Source organism: Aedes albopictus, chromosome 1 (genome assembly GCF_035046485.1).
Source record: "Aedes albopictus strain Foshan chromosome 1, AalbF5, whole genome shotgun sequence".
NCBI classification, from domain to species: Eukaryota; Metazoa; Arthropoda; class Insecta; order Diptera; family Culicidae; genus Aedes; species Aedes albopictus.
The window spans coordinates 198,685,634-198,703,547 of NC_085136.1; the positions used below are offsets into that span (position 1 = coordinate 198,685,634).

Here is a 17,914-nt window from a genome sequence, read left to right on the forward strand (position 1 = left end):
TCAAATTCTGTTAAAATAAAACATCAAGTTTGTACATTTACTGTTTGAGAAAAAATCATCAGCATGATTTACGGGGTTATTTTTATTAAAATTATAAATATATGGTAAAATAGGATAAAATGGACCACTTCTTGACTCAGTATCCCATCTCATCTCTGCCATCCAAATCAAATAACATCAAATTGGTCGATTTCTTTGCAAAAAGCGACTATTTAGAGAATAACCACAGTCTGATGTATCTTAGAATGACCAGCGCATACCGTACGGTCTCAAAGGACGCGGTATGCGTTTTAGCGGGCATGATGCCCATAAGCATTAGTGGTGGCAGAGAACGAAGAGTGCTTCGAGCGACGCGGCATAAAAGGCACATTGTTGTCAGGATATGGGATTCCGTTACTTCCACGGTTTTCCGAATCGTACTTGAACTACAGAGAAAATGGCGGGCCGACCATCAGCAAAGTGAATTGGCCATGATGGATGATTCTCTCCATCCGGGAGCTTGAGTCCAACGGGTAGTCTATACCAGTATGTACCAGTTATTGCACTACCAAAGAAAAACTATTTCTACAAAAATAAGAAGACCGTCGAATGTCATCGATATGTCAAATGATTGATTAGTTTTCATACTTTACAGGAAAAATAAAGAAACGGGTCCAAAACTACTTTTAGTATTTACTACGACGGCGTGTGCCAATGATAGGATATTCTAAGCACATTTTCGGCCCTTTAGGGTCCTAAAATCACCGGTTTTAGTAGAATAGCGTATTTTTTCGTCGAAAAAAATTTCATGTTTTTTTGGTCCCATACCATTTTCGACAACTTGAGGCCCCTTGAGGGACCACTTAGCCTTGAGATATGGGCTTCAAATTTTGACACGATCATTTTTTTAGCTAAAACGATCATTTTCCGCTAACGAACTTATAACATTTCCATTTTTTGCAAAATAAGGGACGGCCTAGTCTCATGTACGGTCCCCCCTTCTCAAAGTCATCCCTAACGGGCGTACTGCGAAGGTAAGGAAGAGAGAAAATCAGTTTTTAGTGGGTCGAAATCTATATTACCCGAGGAGCCACCTCTTGAGTCATTCTATAAAAAAAAAGAAGATTATGTAGTCGAATAAAGTGTATTTACATCTTAGAAGCTTTCTGGATCATCCAAAATATTCTGAAAATGAGATATAGGCTTGAATTTGTAATGGTCTATCAATAGAGGTGCACAAATTTCAGAATTTGTTCATTTATGTAATTCATATATGTAATCCAACAATGAGAGGCAAATTTCCAGAGTATTAGGGTCATAGGGTCTCAGGTCACTTGTACTATTATATGATTAAAGCCCTCAGATCTATATTGGAACCAACCTGAAACATATCCGTGTCCGGATCTTCTTTGTACTCCACAATGACGGCCTGATTTCGCGACAGTGTGTACGATATGGAGTGCTGTTTCGCGTCGAGTATTGCCTGTGATGTCTGAGGTGATTGTACGATGTAGTGTTTCGACCGTTTGACGCCGTTCGGATCGCTGCGTTTGTATAGCACAAATTTTGACCGCCGGCGGCCACGGTCGCCTTGTGGTAGAAAGCCATTATATCTGAAACGAGAAAGATTTTTTTTTGGTATTAGAAATCGATAACTAAACAATAGGAAGGACATTTTAGGTGAAATTTCAACATCATGTAAACGATCATATTCTAACGACCCGACGGTTTAAAAAATAAGATAATTTTCTCTATTATATAGTAGCAAAGGTGGTCCTCCGATTTCAGACCCATAATAGTTAATCCAACCAAGTCTTTTTTTAAGGACGTGTGTGTAAAAAACGCTAGTTGGTGGTAAAGGATGAACAACGAGATCCCTGTACTTTACTGCTAACCCGACATCCAGAAGATAGCCAAAGCCAGATGGATGCGGACAATAGTGCGAAGCAGGTATTCGTTACTGATCCGGTAGACACAAGAAGGAGTGGGTCAATCGACACTTAGCCTCCGCGAATAACCCAATACTTTTCCACGCGAAAAACAAGTCTAGTAGGAAACGAAAAGTATAACAGAATACCCTTCAGATAGGTATGCAATCTTTTATTCCTTCATTTCAAACAGATCATCTTCACACTGCTGATAGTTTCAAAGTTAATACCTCTCAAAAACAGCATGTTTTCCAGTGTTTCCAAACAAGCCGACTAGTTTCAATGCCAGCACAGCAGCATTAGCTCTGTGCTATCGTCCAACGCCAATGCCAATGGCGCCCCTCGCCTCTAAAGGGAACCTTGACTCGTGCCTTCAAGAACACACCATTACGCCAGTTACTCAGCCAATCTGTAGCGGAGTGTTTTTCCTGTCCAACACTCATCACTATTTATGAGATAATATTTTTCGATTTGAATTTCAAACCAAACAAAGCCACCTGCGGAACAACCGCACTACCGGCGAAAACCCGCACCGTCACGAAGTGCGCGACTCGAAAAACCCCGATGCGAAAATCGAAAACGCCGGCACCGCCGCCGCTGAAGCTGAAGGTTTCTCGCGAGCAATGTGTGGCTCGATGGAAAATCGATTTCGGTTTCATTAATACACACTTACTGCAATTATGCACACCGCCGATCAAAAGTTTTGGTGATAGTATCTGAACAGAAGAGGAAAACATCTTCATTTCTCTGCTACTGATTCAGTTGTTTGAATAATTGATGTGAAGTTTACAATAATAAAAGTGTGACATAGATTATTTCTTTATTTTAAAATTATGTAAATCATCATCTTCAGTCTTACTGATTTTTATCTTTACCTTTTTAGCAAGTCGCATAAACTTGCAGGTGGCACAGTCTTAGACCACTGTTAGGAGGTTTGGTTCCCTCCCGTCCTTAGGCTACTGAAAAAAGAGTAAGGATGTTTTCCAAGTTTCTAAATGATATACAGAAACGAACTCACCAAATTAGGGAAGTGGAACCATCTCGGCGGGGTCCTATTTTGGGCACTTTTATGCTGTAACTCAGCCAATTCTGAACCAATTGACACCATTTTTGGAACGCGATGAGATACGTATAGTATCTAGCCGTGTACAAAATTTCAAGTCAATTGGTTTGGAATTGACTGAGTTATAGCGAAGAGTGCCCAAAATAACGGCCGCTGCCCAAGTGGTTCGCTACCCTATACGAACTTCTTGATACGAAATTTTTGACCTCCATTAGCGTATTTGCATCTCCCGGACATCCAGTAGCGGTATGGTCCAAACTACACGGGATTAGCACGAAAACCAAGAATTCTGAGAATGTTGGGTTCAATTCCCGATCGGTGTACCTATTTAAGAACTTTTCAAATGTCCTCAACTTTCTTCGGCATAGAGTACATGTCTGCAACACGATAGATACACATGCTAAATGGGCATTGGCAGAGAAAACCCTCAGATAATAACTGTGAAAGTGCTCTATAGAACACTACTGTAGCGGAGGCTTTGCCTCAGTTGTGGCATTACGATGAAAAGAGAAATACGAAGGGGATCGATCCCAAACTTTTGTTCAGTAGTGTACACGCTGAGAAATAAACTTGTTGAGCATTAGTTCCTCTGGCTCTGGCGGTGCGGAACAACAACAGTGGTTTTCAATTCGTCCTGTGTGTATCCAGTGAAGTCGTATTGTTGCCAATCCGGAGACGACGGTTTCAGGTCTTGGTATGGTCGAGGATTTGTCCGGATGGGAAATTCAATGACTTAAGGGCAAAGCGTATCAGTGGTTGACCCACTCAGATCGACTTCTTTTGGGTCCTTTTTTTATTGAAATTTCAACAGCAGATCTAACTCCATGCGCTCCATACCGAGAAAACCGAACCAGCTTATCTGTTCAACATTGCATTGGAGCCAAAGTGCCAATTAAAAAATATTTGTCTGGATTTCCGATACCTTGAAAAATGGCAACGATTCAAGTTATCGGCATGGTCTTGTTGTAGGATGATTGAAATAAACGAAGCGCGATCAAAAGGAGCATTCTCGTCATGCTGCTATGAACATGATTGCTCACATTGTCGTTGATCAGTCAGTGAACGGAATGACTATTTTGCAAAGGTCTCCTGAACTCAAGTGTTACGAGGATGTCCCAGTTTCTCAAAAGCTACACACTTAAAACTGATTCTCGAGCTCGGCAGAAAAATCTGCTGATTTCAAACGGCAATTCAAGATTTTGCTGACATGTCAGCAAACAAAACGTGTTTGCCGAGATTGCCTAGATGATTTTACTGAACAATCAGCAAATAGCTCAAAAACTGCGAAAACTGACAGCATTTGTTTGCTGAGCCCGTCGGTAAACACAAATTTTACCGAAATCAGCAAACGAGATTGCCGAGATCTCAGCAATAATTTCCTTTGACGAATTTCGGTAATACAACTGTCACTTTTACAGCCTCCACGCCGTAGTGAAAAAAAAAGCAACTAAACCAATTAGTGCTGCTTGGTGCTGAGGAAATCTGGAATTACGCAGAGCGCTAAATAAATGTAAGTATGAATGTTAATCAACCTCTAGGCATCGTTGCTCATCATGTTTCGATTTAAGTGATTATAGAAGTGGGCCGCACAAAACTTCAACCCGCAACCGCAATTGAGGAAGTGTTCGACAAATTTGCCGGCCGGGAAGAGAAAACGAATGCAGATTTCTGATATTGAATTCATTATATTTTATGATAACTGAACTGGACGAATGTGAATATATACGTAGTGATTAATATTTTTTATTGTGTTTCAAGTAAGCAAAATTTCTCATTTTATTTCCAACTTTTTCATTTCATTCCAAATTAAAAACAAAACAAAGTGCCGAGATTCAGCAAATCCAATTTGTTTTGGCAATTATTTTGCCGAGCAATTGGCAAATATTTTTGCTGAAATTTCGGCAAACCTATTGGTGGCTGTCATTTTTATGATTGCCGTAATCTCGGCAAATCGTATTTTTGCTGAGATGGTTGCCGAGCACTCGGCGGTGCCAGTCTCGGCAATCTGTTTGCCGAGATTCGGCGAAAAAAACTAAGTGTGTAGATCTAGATCGACACATTCAATTCCTATGCTGACCCTGCAGGATACGTGTCTGCACTAAATTTATAGCCGCGATTATAAACATATTAAAGAAGCAGTATCCAACATTGACATCGATAAGCAACAGAGTACCAAACGTAGTTAGAACCCAATCCAACCTCAAATTTGCCGGATAGAAAAGAGGTTAACAATACACGAATGGTATCCACATTTTAACGCACACGCTTTACCGACTGTAGCCGAGCCGGTAAAATCACCTTGCCATTTGATGCTACGCACTCGAGCGGATCTTGCTTCTCCAATTCGTAAGCTACCTTTAGCTCCTGGCTTGATTATTTTTCAACATGTTAGTCTTGTTTTTTATTTGGCGCTGAAGGAGCTTTTTGGAGAGTCAAGGAGAGCACAACACGAATATGATTGTATTAGTTTGAACTGTTAGTTTAGATAGGTACAATAAAACTCCCGAAACTAGAAATGAAGACCTTTGCAACGGTCTAAGAGAATTCAAAAGCTCTCATGAATGGTCATTGGTTCTATATGCGTAACTCTTATTGCACACTTGCGTATCTATCCACTGTGTCCTTTAACTACTTTCCTCACTATCTCCTACTTTGAGTAGTATTTGTACCAAAAAAATACCAATTAAAGCTAATTTTAGTAACTAGTGGTGGATTTAATTACTTTAAGTTCAGTTCATGCAAAACCAGTCTCTCTGATGCTATAGAACCTCATGAAATTCCCCTGAAACGTTTTTAAACACTTCAAAACCCCTCTAAACTCCATTGAGATCCATTGGAACTTGTTTGACACCCTCGGGAACTCCCTCTGAAATCCCCGGGAACCCCCTTGAAATCCCCGAAACTCTCACTGAAACGCCTTCCACCTATACCACATCACCCCCCACCCCACCGCCAAAATCTGGGCTGAAACTCCCTGAAACTCTCAGGAATTCCCTGAAGCCTCTTGAAATGCGTTTGAAACACCTTGACACCTATCAATCACCTGAAGATCTGAGGATCTCCAGAACCGTCTCTCAAACTCTCCGAGCCGAGAAACACCTATCACTTCTCTTAAACTTCTCGGAATCCCAGGGACCCACTCGTTGCCCATTAAAATACATTGAAACGCCTTGAAACTTCTTTTGAAATCTGAGTTTCAAACCTGAAACACCTTGAAATATCCAAGAACTCCAGTGAAGCTCCCTGAAACCCCATGAAAACCCATCCTGAGACTTTCGCAAACTTCACGTTGAGGTCAATATGAGCCAGCCAGGCTCGCTGAACGTGCACTCGTGGTGCATCTGGATCTACACCCAAAGAGGGTTAAAAGAGATTTTGGTACACAGCGACAGGCTACTAAATGATAGTGACTCACATAGTGTTCGGGGTTTTCACGCTTGGCGCAATGAATCTCTTTGACTGGGATATTCCAGATGTGGTAATGCCAGTTTGCTCCTATGTTCTATTTCTCCCTCGCGTTTCAGGGGTATCACCTCAACCATTGTAATATAGCACAGTTTTTTGCCGCGACAAACTGTTGTAGAACAAAATTGCGATGTTGCTATTTCATAGCCATACCGGATCCCCTCGGAGATAGAAACTGGGTTGCAGATAGGCCAACATGGTGGCATCCTGGACAGTGGGAAAATATCCCGTTCAAGAAGTGATGTATTGCGCAGCTGAAGGTTTCGCGACTGTAAAAATCAACTGAATCTGTATATGTAGTAGCTATGCGCCCCAATATGAACGGAGGAACTAATCGATCGAAGATCAGTCGTTAAAGCTGGCGATTCCAATGCTTGGGCGCTCGAATGGGGTAGTCGTCTCACAACCCCAAGGGAAAGCAGTCTGCTGGAAGCTCTGGCTAAGCTTAACATAGACATCGTAATCAAAGGAGGCACCAGTACGTATAATGGAGAAGGGTGAAAGTCTATCGTCGAAGGCACTTTTTGTAGTCCTGTGCTAATGAAAGCGACCACCAAGCCATCCGATATCACATCTGCTTTTCTGGTTCGGCTGGAGTCAAGTAGAACACAACTGAACGAGCTCAGGTGGTAGACAGGGCACGGTGTGTCTGGTAGAAGAAATTTATTACAAAAAAATAGGCATCGCTAATTTTTACGTTACGTGAAAGTTGACGCTACTAGCTTTCATTCAAGCCCAACATCGAAATATTCCATCGGGGGAACATTTTCATACAAAAATTGGAAATGTTTGTTAAGGGAGCATCCATTTAGTACGTCACGCTAAAAATGGAAATTTTCAACCCCCCCTCCCCCCTTCGTACGGGGTTTTTCTATATTTAATACATTGCTTGTCACACTTTTCAAAACCCCCCCCTCCCCCCTCTAAGCGTGACGTACTTTATGGATGCCCCCTAAGTAGAAATAGGGATTAATTTGGAACCGTTAATTTTGTATGGGGAAAAACAGTATTCTGAAAAAGTTGTTCGAGATCCCTCGGTGGATTTTTTTGAGGGACCGTGCAAATGAAAGCTGGAAGCCTCTATTTTGAATAGCGAAAAATTTGGCGATGCCCATTTTTTTGTTATAAACCTTTCCCATACACACGCCGTGAGGGAGCTTCATCAAGGGCATGTTTATGGAGGCGCTAAGGCTGGAGGATAATTAACTGAACCTTAGTGTAGACGAGCTGGTAGCGATACTATCCGGCGCGTGCGACGCAACAACACCAAGGATGGTAAACCCAAGAAACAGTTGACACCCCGTCTACTGGTGGTGCTCAACGATTACTGATCTGCGTGCACAGTACTTACGGGCTCGAAGGTGGATGCAGAGGGCCAGAAATGACGGTGATATGGAGTAACAAAAGTTACTTTACAGAGTAACAAGAGCCCCATTGAACAAGGCGATCAAGCTCAGCAAAAAAAACCTGTCTTGACGATCTCTGTCGCAAGGCCATCATAAATCCGTGCATATATAAAGCAGCCATGTCGAAGATAAAATGTTCTGCGGTATACCATCCAACAGGTGCGCGGTAAAGATAAGAGTAATCATCGATACACTGTATCCGCTGCACGAGCAGATCATCTGGCCGCTCACACCGTGCGTCAATCAGGATAGCCACGATGAAGAAATAATAGTAACTAACGAAGTGTTAACCGCGGTAGCGGAAGCCTTGCTAAACCAGAGCCCCAGACCCGGACGGAATACCAAACGTGGTTCTTTAAGCAGCAATCCACTAAAACCCGAATATGTTCAGACGCATACTACAAAAGTTTATACCTACAGGAGGGCAGTGTCCCTGGAAACGGTCGAAGTTAGTGCTGCTACCGAAGCTAGGTAAACCTCCTGGAGATCCTTCGCAAGTAATACACATGCCACGGAAGAGTCACGGCAGCGTAGATTTTGGTTGCGCAGAGACTAACTTCTAGCAAGTAAGTAGGTACTTATTTGTTATGAGGAAGTCATAGTGACTTCAGTGCAACCAAAACCTGCGCTGTCGTGACTTTTCTGTGGTATGTGTGTAACTTGGGCAGCACATCGGCCGATATGCCTATTGGATACTATTGACAAATTGCTTGAAAGAGTGGCCCTAAACAGGCTACACGGAGTGCGACCGGTCTATAAGAGATACAGTCTGGATTCCGAAAATGTAGGTATACAGTAGAGGCCACCAAATCTGTCGTTGCACCAGCGGGGTACCAATCGCCAATTCGTTACAAGGTTGAGGGTGAGGGTATCTATGTCAAGTCCTGAAAAGCTCTGAAATACTATGTATAACGGTTTTGAAGATGAGCCTTTCCAGAGGAGTGACAATTGATTGCTTTGTGGACAGTGTGACGTTGCCAGTGATTGGTGAGTCATGATAAGAGATCGAAGTATTGGCCGTGGAGGCGGTATCCCTAGCTCACAACAAAACCGAGCTGGTGATTATCAGTAACTGGGGAGCAGTGCAGCATGCACGAATCATGGTTGACGAATGCATTATCGACTCAAAACGCGGAAGTCAGACACTTGAGAGTAATGTTGGACGATCGATTAAATTCAACAGTCATGTCGTGTCGTCTACGTCAGCTAGAAAGCCACGGCGGTGATGTCAGCACCATCCCGGATCATACCTAACAGCTCTGCGATCAGCAGTAGCAAGAGGAGGTTAGGTACTAGCGAGCGTATCATCGCCACCGTGAGGTATGCAGGCCCCGTGTGGCCGGCGGCATTGAACACTGGAAGAAATCGCGTCCAGCTGAACCGTATGTCAGACGCCGCGTGTGTGATAGCCGGGATGATCCCTATTTGTTTTCTACATGAAGAAAATAGCGAATGCTACAAAGATCGAGACACAAGAAGAATTCGGAAGAGAGTACGAGCTAGCACAATAACCAAATGGCAGCAGCAATGGGATAACGCTGCGAATGGCCGGTGGTCTATTACCCAATCTGTCGAGGTGGGTCGCCAGCACACACGGGGAGGTTAACTACCACATGACGCGATTTCTGTCTGGTCATAGGTGCTTTAAGCAGTGCTAAAACAGATTCAGCCATACCAGGTCACCGATATGTCCTGAGTGTCGGGACACAGAAGAAACACCGGAGCACGTCATCTTCAGTTGCCCAAGGTTTGCGCACCCGCGAGAAGAAACGGGAACAATATCGTCGAACGTTTGTGCAGCGACAAAGAAAAGTGGAACGCGACGAATAGGACTGTAGTTCAGCTCATGTCAGCACTACAGCGAAGTTGGCGGGAAGAACAACGATCGGTTGCGGGAGGTGTCTGCTTCCGGGAGGCCTGGAGAAACGGATGATTCGGGAGCAAAAATGTGTCTTAGCTGTGTGTATAAAATCGAAGGTAATTTGATAAAAAGAGCCGAAGGGCTCGGCATGACGGGAGTCAAAGGGCTTAGCTAAACTAGGAAATTATCAAATTTAACAACAGGAGCCAATGGGCTCAGTATGATTGGAGATTCAAAGGGTTCGTTATTGTGATTACCAATTTGGATGCGGTGCATGTTACACATAAAACCTCCCCTCCGAAGTAATACTAATGGTGGTGCCAGAGGGGAATGTTGCGTGTTTGGTGAACTAGGAGAGTGTTTTAGGCGCATATTCGAATCCCATACAGCGTCTTAAAAAGATTTATGAACTCTAAGATGTACTAAAAAGTAGGATTCAGGGAGTTTCATGAGAGTAGCTGGAGGTTTTAGAAGCGTTTCACAGGTCCCAGCGGTGCTTCAGAGGGTATCAGGGGATTTCTGGTGGTTTTAGGGTGTCTCTAGGGCGTTACTTATTATTGAAAAGTTCCTGAAATCTCCGTAATCCATTCGAAATACTACAGAATTTCTTTAAATTCCTGATGTTTCTTCAGAAAAAAAAACTTGAAAACTCTTGAAGGGCCTTTGAAATGGCTTGAAACGCCCCGGAAATGCCTTGAAACAACCCTGAAATGACTTGAAACGCCCCTGAAAGCTCCATTATCCCATTGAAACGCCCATGAAATCCCCGTAGTCTATTTGAAATGTCTGTGAAATCCCTTGAGAACCCCTTGAAGCGCTTCTAAAACGCCTCAAAACCTCCATAATCACATTGAAACATCCCAAGTAACCATGATGCTGTATATCATCGCATCAGTATTGCTTCATAGTACTGTATATAATTATGCTTATAATGCTGCAATACTATAAATGCTTCATTAAAGTAATATTAAAGTCGTAAAGGGCCCCACTAAAATCACATTACATGGAATAGCACTTTGACAGCCGTAGCTAAAGTAACATAAATGCATGTGTTCTACATTTACTTTAGTACGTGCGTAGTTAAGGCAAGGTAGAAAACAAAAACAAAAATATATTTTTAGCGGCGCTGTATTACCGGTGATACTATTACGCACGCATTTGGTGGATGTCTTTCCAGTTTCTTTCTTTTTATTACTACCTGCAAGGCTGCCTTCTTCTGGTGTCGATCAAATGAACGTTGGTGACCGCTCGATGAATCCCGTGCGCACTATGGACTTATCCACCGATGAACCGAATTCATCGCGGTCCGAGAATTTTGACACTAGAGCGGGGCCATTCCAATCAGAATTGGACGATTCTGATTGGAACAGACCCCGCTCTAGTGTCAAAATTCTCGGACCGCGATGAATTTGGTTCATCGGTGGATAAGTCCATAGACACTATAGATTCCATAGACTCGCGGAGACATGGTTGAGCAATACGATTTTAGTGTGTTTTGCCGTGAATTTAGAGTGTACCGAGCGAATAAGACGTCACGCAATCCACTGTCGTTATTGAAATCGTGACGTCATGCTCGTTTGGCTACACGAACTGACAGTTCGTTTGTCTACAGTCGTCTTCTCCTCCGCGAGTCTATGGAATCTATAGTGTCTATAGTGTGCACTGGCGCCCTAGGCCTAGGCTGTTTCTGTTACGACGATTGCTTTCGATATTTTACCAACTTAAAGCAAGTCTGCATAGCAGCTTACCCAGGTAACCATCAAGCATTTGAATAAGCCGTACAGCAGACCGTATTGAGCATTTGCACTGCTTGCTGCCCGACATAAGCATTTCGAATGCATAGCTGCCTTGAATCAGCATTAGCTGTGCTATTCAATAGCCTTCGGCTGTTAATTAACATTTCAACTGCTTGAAGGGGAAGCAATCAAAATGCTTTTCAACTGCTCTACAAATGCTAAGAGCAAAGAGTATACATTCATAATGTCAGTATAATGTACTATTGCTTGACAGGTGTGCAAATACTGCATTAAGCTATTGAAAGGTTCATATTCGGTTTAATTAGTGCAGTGATATAATGCTTGTGGTTACTTGGGATCCTTGTGATCTCCGTAATCAATTTTGAACTGCACCCGAAATCCCTTGGAACACCTTTGATAGCCTCTAGAAACCCCCTGAAACAAACCTAAAAAATACCCTGGAATGCTATCCAAAATCCTCTCGGAACGCCCTTAAAACGTTCCTGAAACCGCTTGAAACTCCATGAAATGCCTTTAAACGTCCATGGAACCCCTTGTAATGCTCCTTAAAGGCTTCTGAGAACCACTCCCCACCCCCCTCCCTAGAATCGTAGCAATGTTCTTAAAAGGTTCCTGAAATTTCCTGAAACAAACCCCTGAAGCCCCTTGGAAGAATTTCATTGAAAAAAAAATTGGAAAATTGGATAATCAGCGCACAAAATAAATAAAATCGATTGTGTTCCATCGAACAGCCGCTGGCAATGTCAATGACTCGACAAATAATGCAAACATATTTTTCTAAGTTGTTTTCTATGCTGTACTGGTGGGCTTACGTTCCGGAAGAACAAGTTATCAGTAAACCATCATCCCATCCCACTCGCTGGTAATAAAGTTAAAGCATTTGAATTAGAAACGAACGGTGGTAACACAACAGCGCTTGCCAACCGAATGATATTAAGCTTTGATCCAGAACGGTTTCTGCTGTGCATTTCTTTTGTATGTTGTACTCAACGTTCCAACACTTTTTTTGTTGATGAAAAAAAGTTAAAATAAGAAATCGCCATTCCTCAACCAGTTATACTGTTAAGTTGATTGTATATTTTGAAACGATTATTAACAATCTTTGCGTGAGGTACGTCGAAATAATGTCCTGAAGGAATTCCAGAAAAAAAAACTTAAAGAACATTAGCCTCGACAATCGGTCCTCAGAGGGAAGCTTCGGAAGGATGTACTATTACAATCATGAAAGGTTCATGGGTATAGAAATTGTGGGTTATCCTGCCAGAAATTCATTATAAATTTATTGATAAAAAGTTTTTGATTTTCTGAACATATGAAATAACTATAGGAAAATTATTAACGCTTGAAATATGTAACACATAAAAGCATATATTCAACAAGAAAAGCTGAGCCCTTCAGAAGACCACCAGGGGACAGTTAAACTTTTAATCAAAGCAAAAGGTTTAAATAAAAAACTAAAAAAGCGCCGTAATTAAATATATGAATTTCGAAATGGTATTTTCTCGCCGTAAAACAAACGCACTTCAGACATTCAGTTCATCTTATTGGCACTCCATCCGCCGATGAGACCGCAAGACTTTGGGATAAGGATATAGTGGTTCGTCATCATTGGCAGTTAGTTTTACGGCACTGAGATAGTTGTTATGAAAATCCATTTACGAAAAACATATTTTCAACTACCTAACTCTGTTTACTAAATGTCGCAAACTAATTCATATGGTTTCTGGAAACGTACCCTAATATCACTAGTTCGCCGTATTTTACTCGAGGTTTATCTGTGTCTGCATCACTCTCCGTTATTATAGGAGACTCAGTGCCGTCGGTGCTGAAAATAAAGAAAGGAAAAGAGACCAAATTAGAATCACGTGTGGTCGGGACTGCAGTAGCATACTCTGAAACATATCAACATCAGCGCGATACACACATGGATGGAGGTATTAGGTGATATTTATTTTCTGTATAGAAGTTGATCAAACAATTACGAATTGGAGCAACACAATGAATGGTGTCGAAATGAATAAAACTATCAATTAACTGGGTAAATTGTGACATATCAACACTATGTTCTAAGATAAAAGTCATCGAACCGAAAATTACTATTGTATATCAATTGAACTGAAAAAAAAGTAGTGGTTCATTAGCATGCGAAAATGGTGCAAAATAAAATAATAGCATGAAACTCTCCAAAATAAAATAATAGCATGAAACGAGCTCACTAATTCATGTATCCATCTCTTAACCCAACCATCAATATACCCAGATAGACTTGGTATAAAAATTTGTTAAACCTTTTTCAAAAGGTTTAGGTATCAATAACATCCCTGGTATGATTGTGCTATTTTCTTCTGTGAATCAAATTGCCAATTTGAGTTGTCTCTTAACATGCTTGAACCGCTGACGAACTTCCAACAGATTGTAGTTTGAAAGCCGACCTTCCAAAACCACATCCTCTCCTCTTCTTGGCGTATCGTCCTCACTGGGACAAAGCCTGCTTCTCAGCAGTGTTCTATGAGCACTTCCACAGTTATTAACTGAGAGCTTCCTCTGCCAATGACCATTTTGCATGTGTATATCGTGTGGCAGGCACGAAGATACTCCATGCCCAAGGAAGTCAAGGAAATTTCCTTTACGAAAAGATCCTGGACCGACCGGGAATCGAACCCGTCACCCTCAGCATGGTCATGCTGAATACTCGTGCGTTTACCGCCTCGGCTATATGGGCCCCTTCCAAAACCACATAACTAGGACAAAAGAACTCCTAAACTGCGAAGCCATAAGCCTCTAGCATTCACCTCACGCACGCACTGACCGGTGTGCAATGATAGGAAGGAGTATCAATTTTCTGTTTCCAACCCACAGGCATATTCTACGTAACGGGTCTCTACTGGCAGTCAGTTTATGCTAGGCCTTTTACCGATATGGGAGTTTAATGACCGCAAAATAGTTCCGCCTTGTACTACAAAAACAGTGGCAGCGGCAGTAGAAACAGAAACAGCATTAGCACCACGTTGCTTGCTGGCTGGCCGGTTGATGTGAAGAGGCTCTTGCTTTGCTCTGCGTTCCTCCGAATCATCACAGGCGTTTATCATGCTGCTCTGCTCGCAGCCAGTGGATGCGATCAGCTAAGTGTGGTGGCGAAGAACTTCGTCGGTTACGTTTTTATCTTTTCTACACGGTTGAATTTATTAACTTTTATAAGGAATAAATAAGAGTAGAATAATGTTCCGAGGTACAACAATAATTGGTAATTATAAAATTGTACCGAAGAGTGCATTTTTGACAAGCTTGATCTCAAACATGAACCGATCACAGAAGACTGTGAATCATTTTAAGCGTGAGCTGTGCATCTGTTCCACACACCGCCATGCTAGGTATAACAGTAGAAGTTGTATTTTCACCCACTTCTCAGATGCTTCATACGTCATCGTCGCGTCGTGGAAGCTGCGGGGAAGTCGCTTGTGGAGTGGAGGGGGAAACAGAACATAGTTGGGAATTCGCGAGTTACGATTCATCACCGAATGTTGCATTTCACCGGTGTAGTGGGACGTTCCGCTGACTGTGAGAAATAAGGCATTAATTTACGACGGGATTTTTTTGATGAGAAGTATTTATATAGAGATATGAATGTAGGTGGGAGAAAGGTTACACAGGTTTTTCATGGATTTTCAAACGGCAAGATGAAACGTTTTTTGAATATGATACACTTTTGCGAGCAGACTAAGAAATCTTGTGCTTAGTATCATACGGGCGTATCTACAATGATCGATTTCTTTTCATCGATTTTCTCTTTGATTAATAACTTGGCCGGCAAATCATGTTCGGTTGTTTTTGTTGTTTTCGATGCTAGTCCTAGTCGTCCTTCACCGAAACACTCCGAGAGATCATCAGAATATTGGCTGTATTTCCCGGGATAATAAAGTATCGCGCTAAGGCTTGACCCTCTGGAGGTTGCCCGCTACAAGAGCTGTTACTTGCATTCTAGTGCTCTAACCTTTGTATAATTAGACATGTATATTTCAGAATGGGCTGCAAAATGGTAATTAGACAACCTGGAGCGTCTAGCATCTCTGATCCACCCTAAGTTACTAACGACCTGGCAACGAAATAAGGACTATAATTTGAGACTCGGTACCCGAAACGCCAGGACCTTTAGGCGAAACTGGAAGCATTTCCTCACTCTTAGGTTTTTGATTTTTTTTATTGAATAATCAAGCAATATTTTCAAAATCGGTTTTCATGCACAAAAAAATTCAGAAGATATCTTGTTCTAGATATCTTGTTCTAGAGTATGGAACAAGATATCTTCTGATTTTTTTTTAGTGGAAAATATTTTTCGTTTTTGCAGAAACCATTTTTGAATAAAATTTCATAAAAAAATGGTTTCTACAAAAATGGAAAACATTTTCCACCTCAAAAAAAAATCAGAAGATACCTTGATCCATACTCTACATGTGCACGAAAACCGATTTTGAAAACATTATTTCGATATTTAATAAAAAATCAAAAACCGAAAAAATGAGAAAATGCTTCCAGTTTCGCCTTAAGGTGAAGGTTCCTCGCGTCCACTTTTCATATTCTGCATTTTGCCTCACGTTTTTAAGAGCTCAAATCTGGAGATCCGTCAAACGAAGCGGACTGAAAATGTTACTCAATGTTCTTTGCGAGTGAGCAAGCAACAAGTAGCATTTTCAGTTTCGTCGGCCTGATAAATAATCAGATTTGTGCTCTTGAAGTTTTGAACGAATTGAAAGGCGGCCATTGTGGCGGCCATCTTTGGTTTCTAACAACCTTGTGCTTAAACAATCGTAGTGAGCGTTGCCACATGCATACGTGTGTTAAGCTGCTGGACACATTTCTTTCGTATTTCACATGATTCTTTTTTTACGCGATTCCAGTGTTGGAATTCGTATCGAGCGTGAAATTAGCCATTCAATCGCTGATCTTTCGACTGTAATGCAATTTTAATTTTATGTTTAGCTCTTTTTTTCGTGTTTTTTACGCTATCAGTGATTCAAGAGTGGTTCCCTGATATCAATAATTGTGGGAGGGATGAAGTGACGTGTGTTTAGTGATGTGAAAACATTTGATGCGAGTGATGGTGGAATCCTACGATTACGGCCTAAGATTAGTTAGGAGGATGTCCATTCCATTAGCAGCAAGATTAGTAGCACGAGAGTATGGAACAGAATGATATGCGGAGGTTTTATGAAATTGTCAATAATGTGCGGAAGAAAAATGATCTCATTTGCTCTCTAAAAGAAAGTGCATCGAGTAGAGTGCGCAAAGTACAGAGGAAAAACACTTCCTTATTCACAGTACAAGATTATGTCCGGAATTCTATTTGGGGCTGTAGTAGACCACGTAGACCAAATTTTGGTCATCTCAGACCCTCCCTCCCACCTCGTAGACTTTCGTCCATACAAATATTTTTAAATTTGTATGGAGCGTTGGCCAGACACTCCCCCCCCCCTCCCCACCAAAAAGTCTACGTGTTTTATGAACGGCCCCTTTACCGGGCTGAGGCTGAGGCTGGGTGGAGTCCTTCGTCAGTGAATATCAGGCAGGTTTTCGTAAGGGCCGATCAACGATGGATCAGATGTTCACCATGCGGCTGATTCTTGATAAATTTCAGGAGCCTACAACTTGCAGATTCATCATCTGTTGATTGACTGAATCGGCGTACGATTAAAATGATTTGTCCCGAGATGAACTAGCCTAGGGCTAAAAATCTCGTTAATAAAGACAAAAAAAATGATTTGTGTGACACTTGACAGGGTTACCAGATGGATTTTAGGCAAAGGAGGACATTTTGACTGCTCAATATTACAAAAGGAGGACATTTCAAAACCAAAGTGTGTTCAGTGAAAAATAAGAAACACAACCATTGGAAACACAAACAATCTATGTAGGTAGAAGTTTTAGCAGGTGTTGTTCCACTCAAAAATCGTTTTCATGAATTAAACTGCAAATTTTTGATACATTGTTTATCAATTAACCATCCACTAGTAGATATATTAAAATCACTCTTTGAAATCAATTCCTCTAGCAGAATTTTATGTTCTTATATTGACTGTTCCACAGAAAATATAATTAAAAATTCTTCACCCGGTTTTTATGAATATAGCATGTGTGTGCATTCATATCGACCTAATATTGACTTCTCATTACTTGTAGAGTTGAAATTTATTCCTCATCAGGCATATTCTCGTTTCGCCAATTTGTTATTTAAACAAAAAATAGTTGGGATTGAATATGATAATATTTTTTATTCAGATGGTTCCGTGGCTGATAATGTAGCAGGGTTTGGAGTATATAATAATAGTTTGGCCCATTATTATAAATTAGAATCACCTTGTTCTATTTACACAGCTGAATTATTGGCCATATATTTTGCATGTAATTTGATAAAAAATTGTGCTCCGAACATATACTTGGTATGTTCTGATAGCTTAAGT

At 41.4% G+C, this 17,914-nt stretch overlaps 1 protein-coding gene across 6 annotated transcripts in view; it reads right to left on the reverse strand.

The window, feature by feature from the left end:
* LOC109423519 (protein pellino) overlaps nt 1-17,914 on the reverse strand; it is a 157,054-nt gene that overhangs the window by 70,387 nt on the left and 68,753 nt on the right. For all 6 annotated transcript variants that reach the window (XM_062846098.1, XM_062846102.1, XM_062846099.1 and 3 more), the window contains 2 exons: nt 13,195-13,284; nt 1,361-1,592 (listed from right to left, as the gene is read on the reverse strand). In XM_062846098.1, the coding sequence (XP_062702082.1) occupies nt 1,361-1,592; nt 13,195-13,284 (322 nt within the window). The remainder of the gene's footprint in view (nt 1-1,360; nt 1,593-13,194; nt 13,285-17,914) is intronic.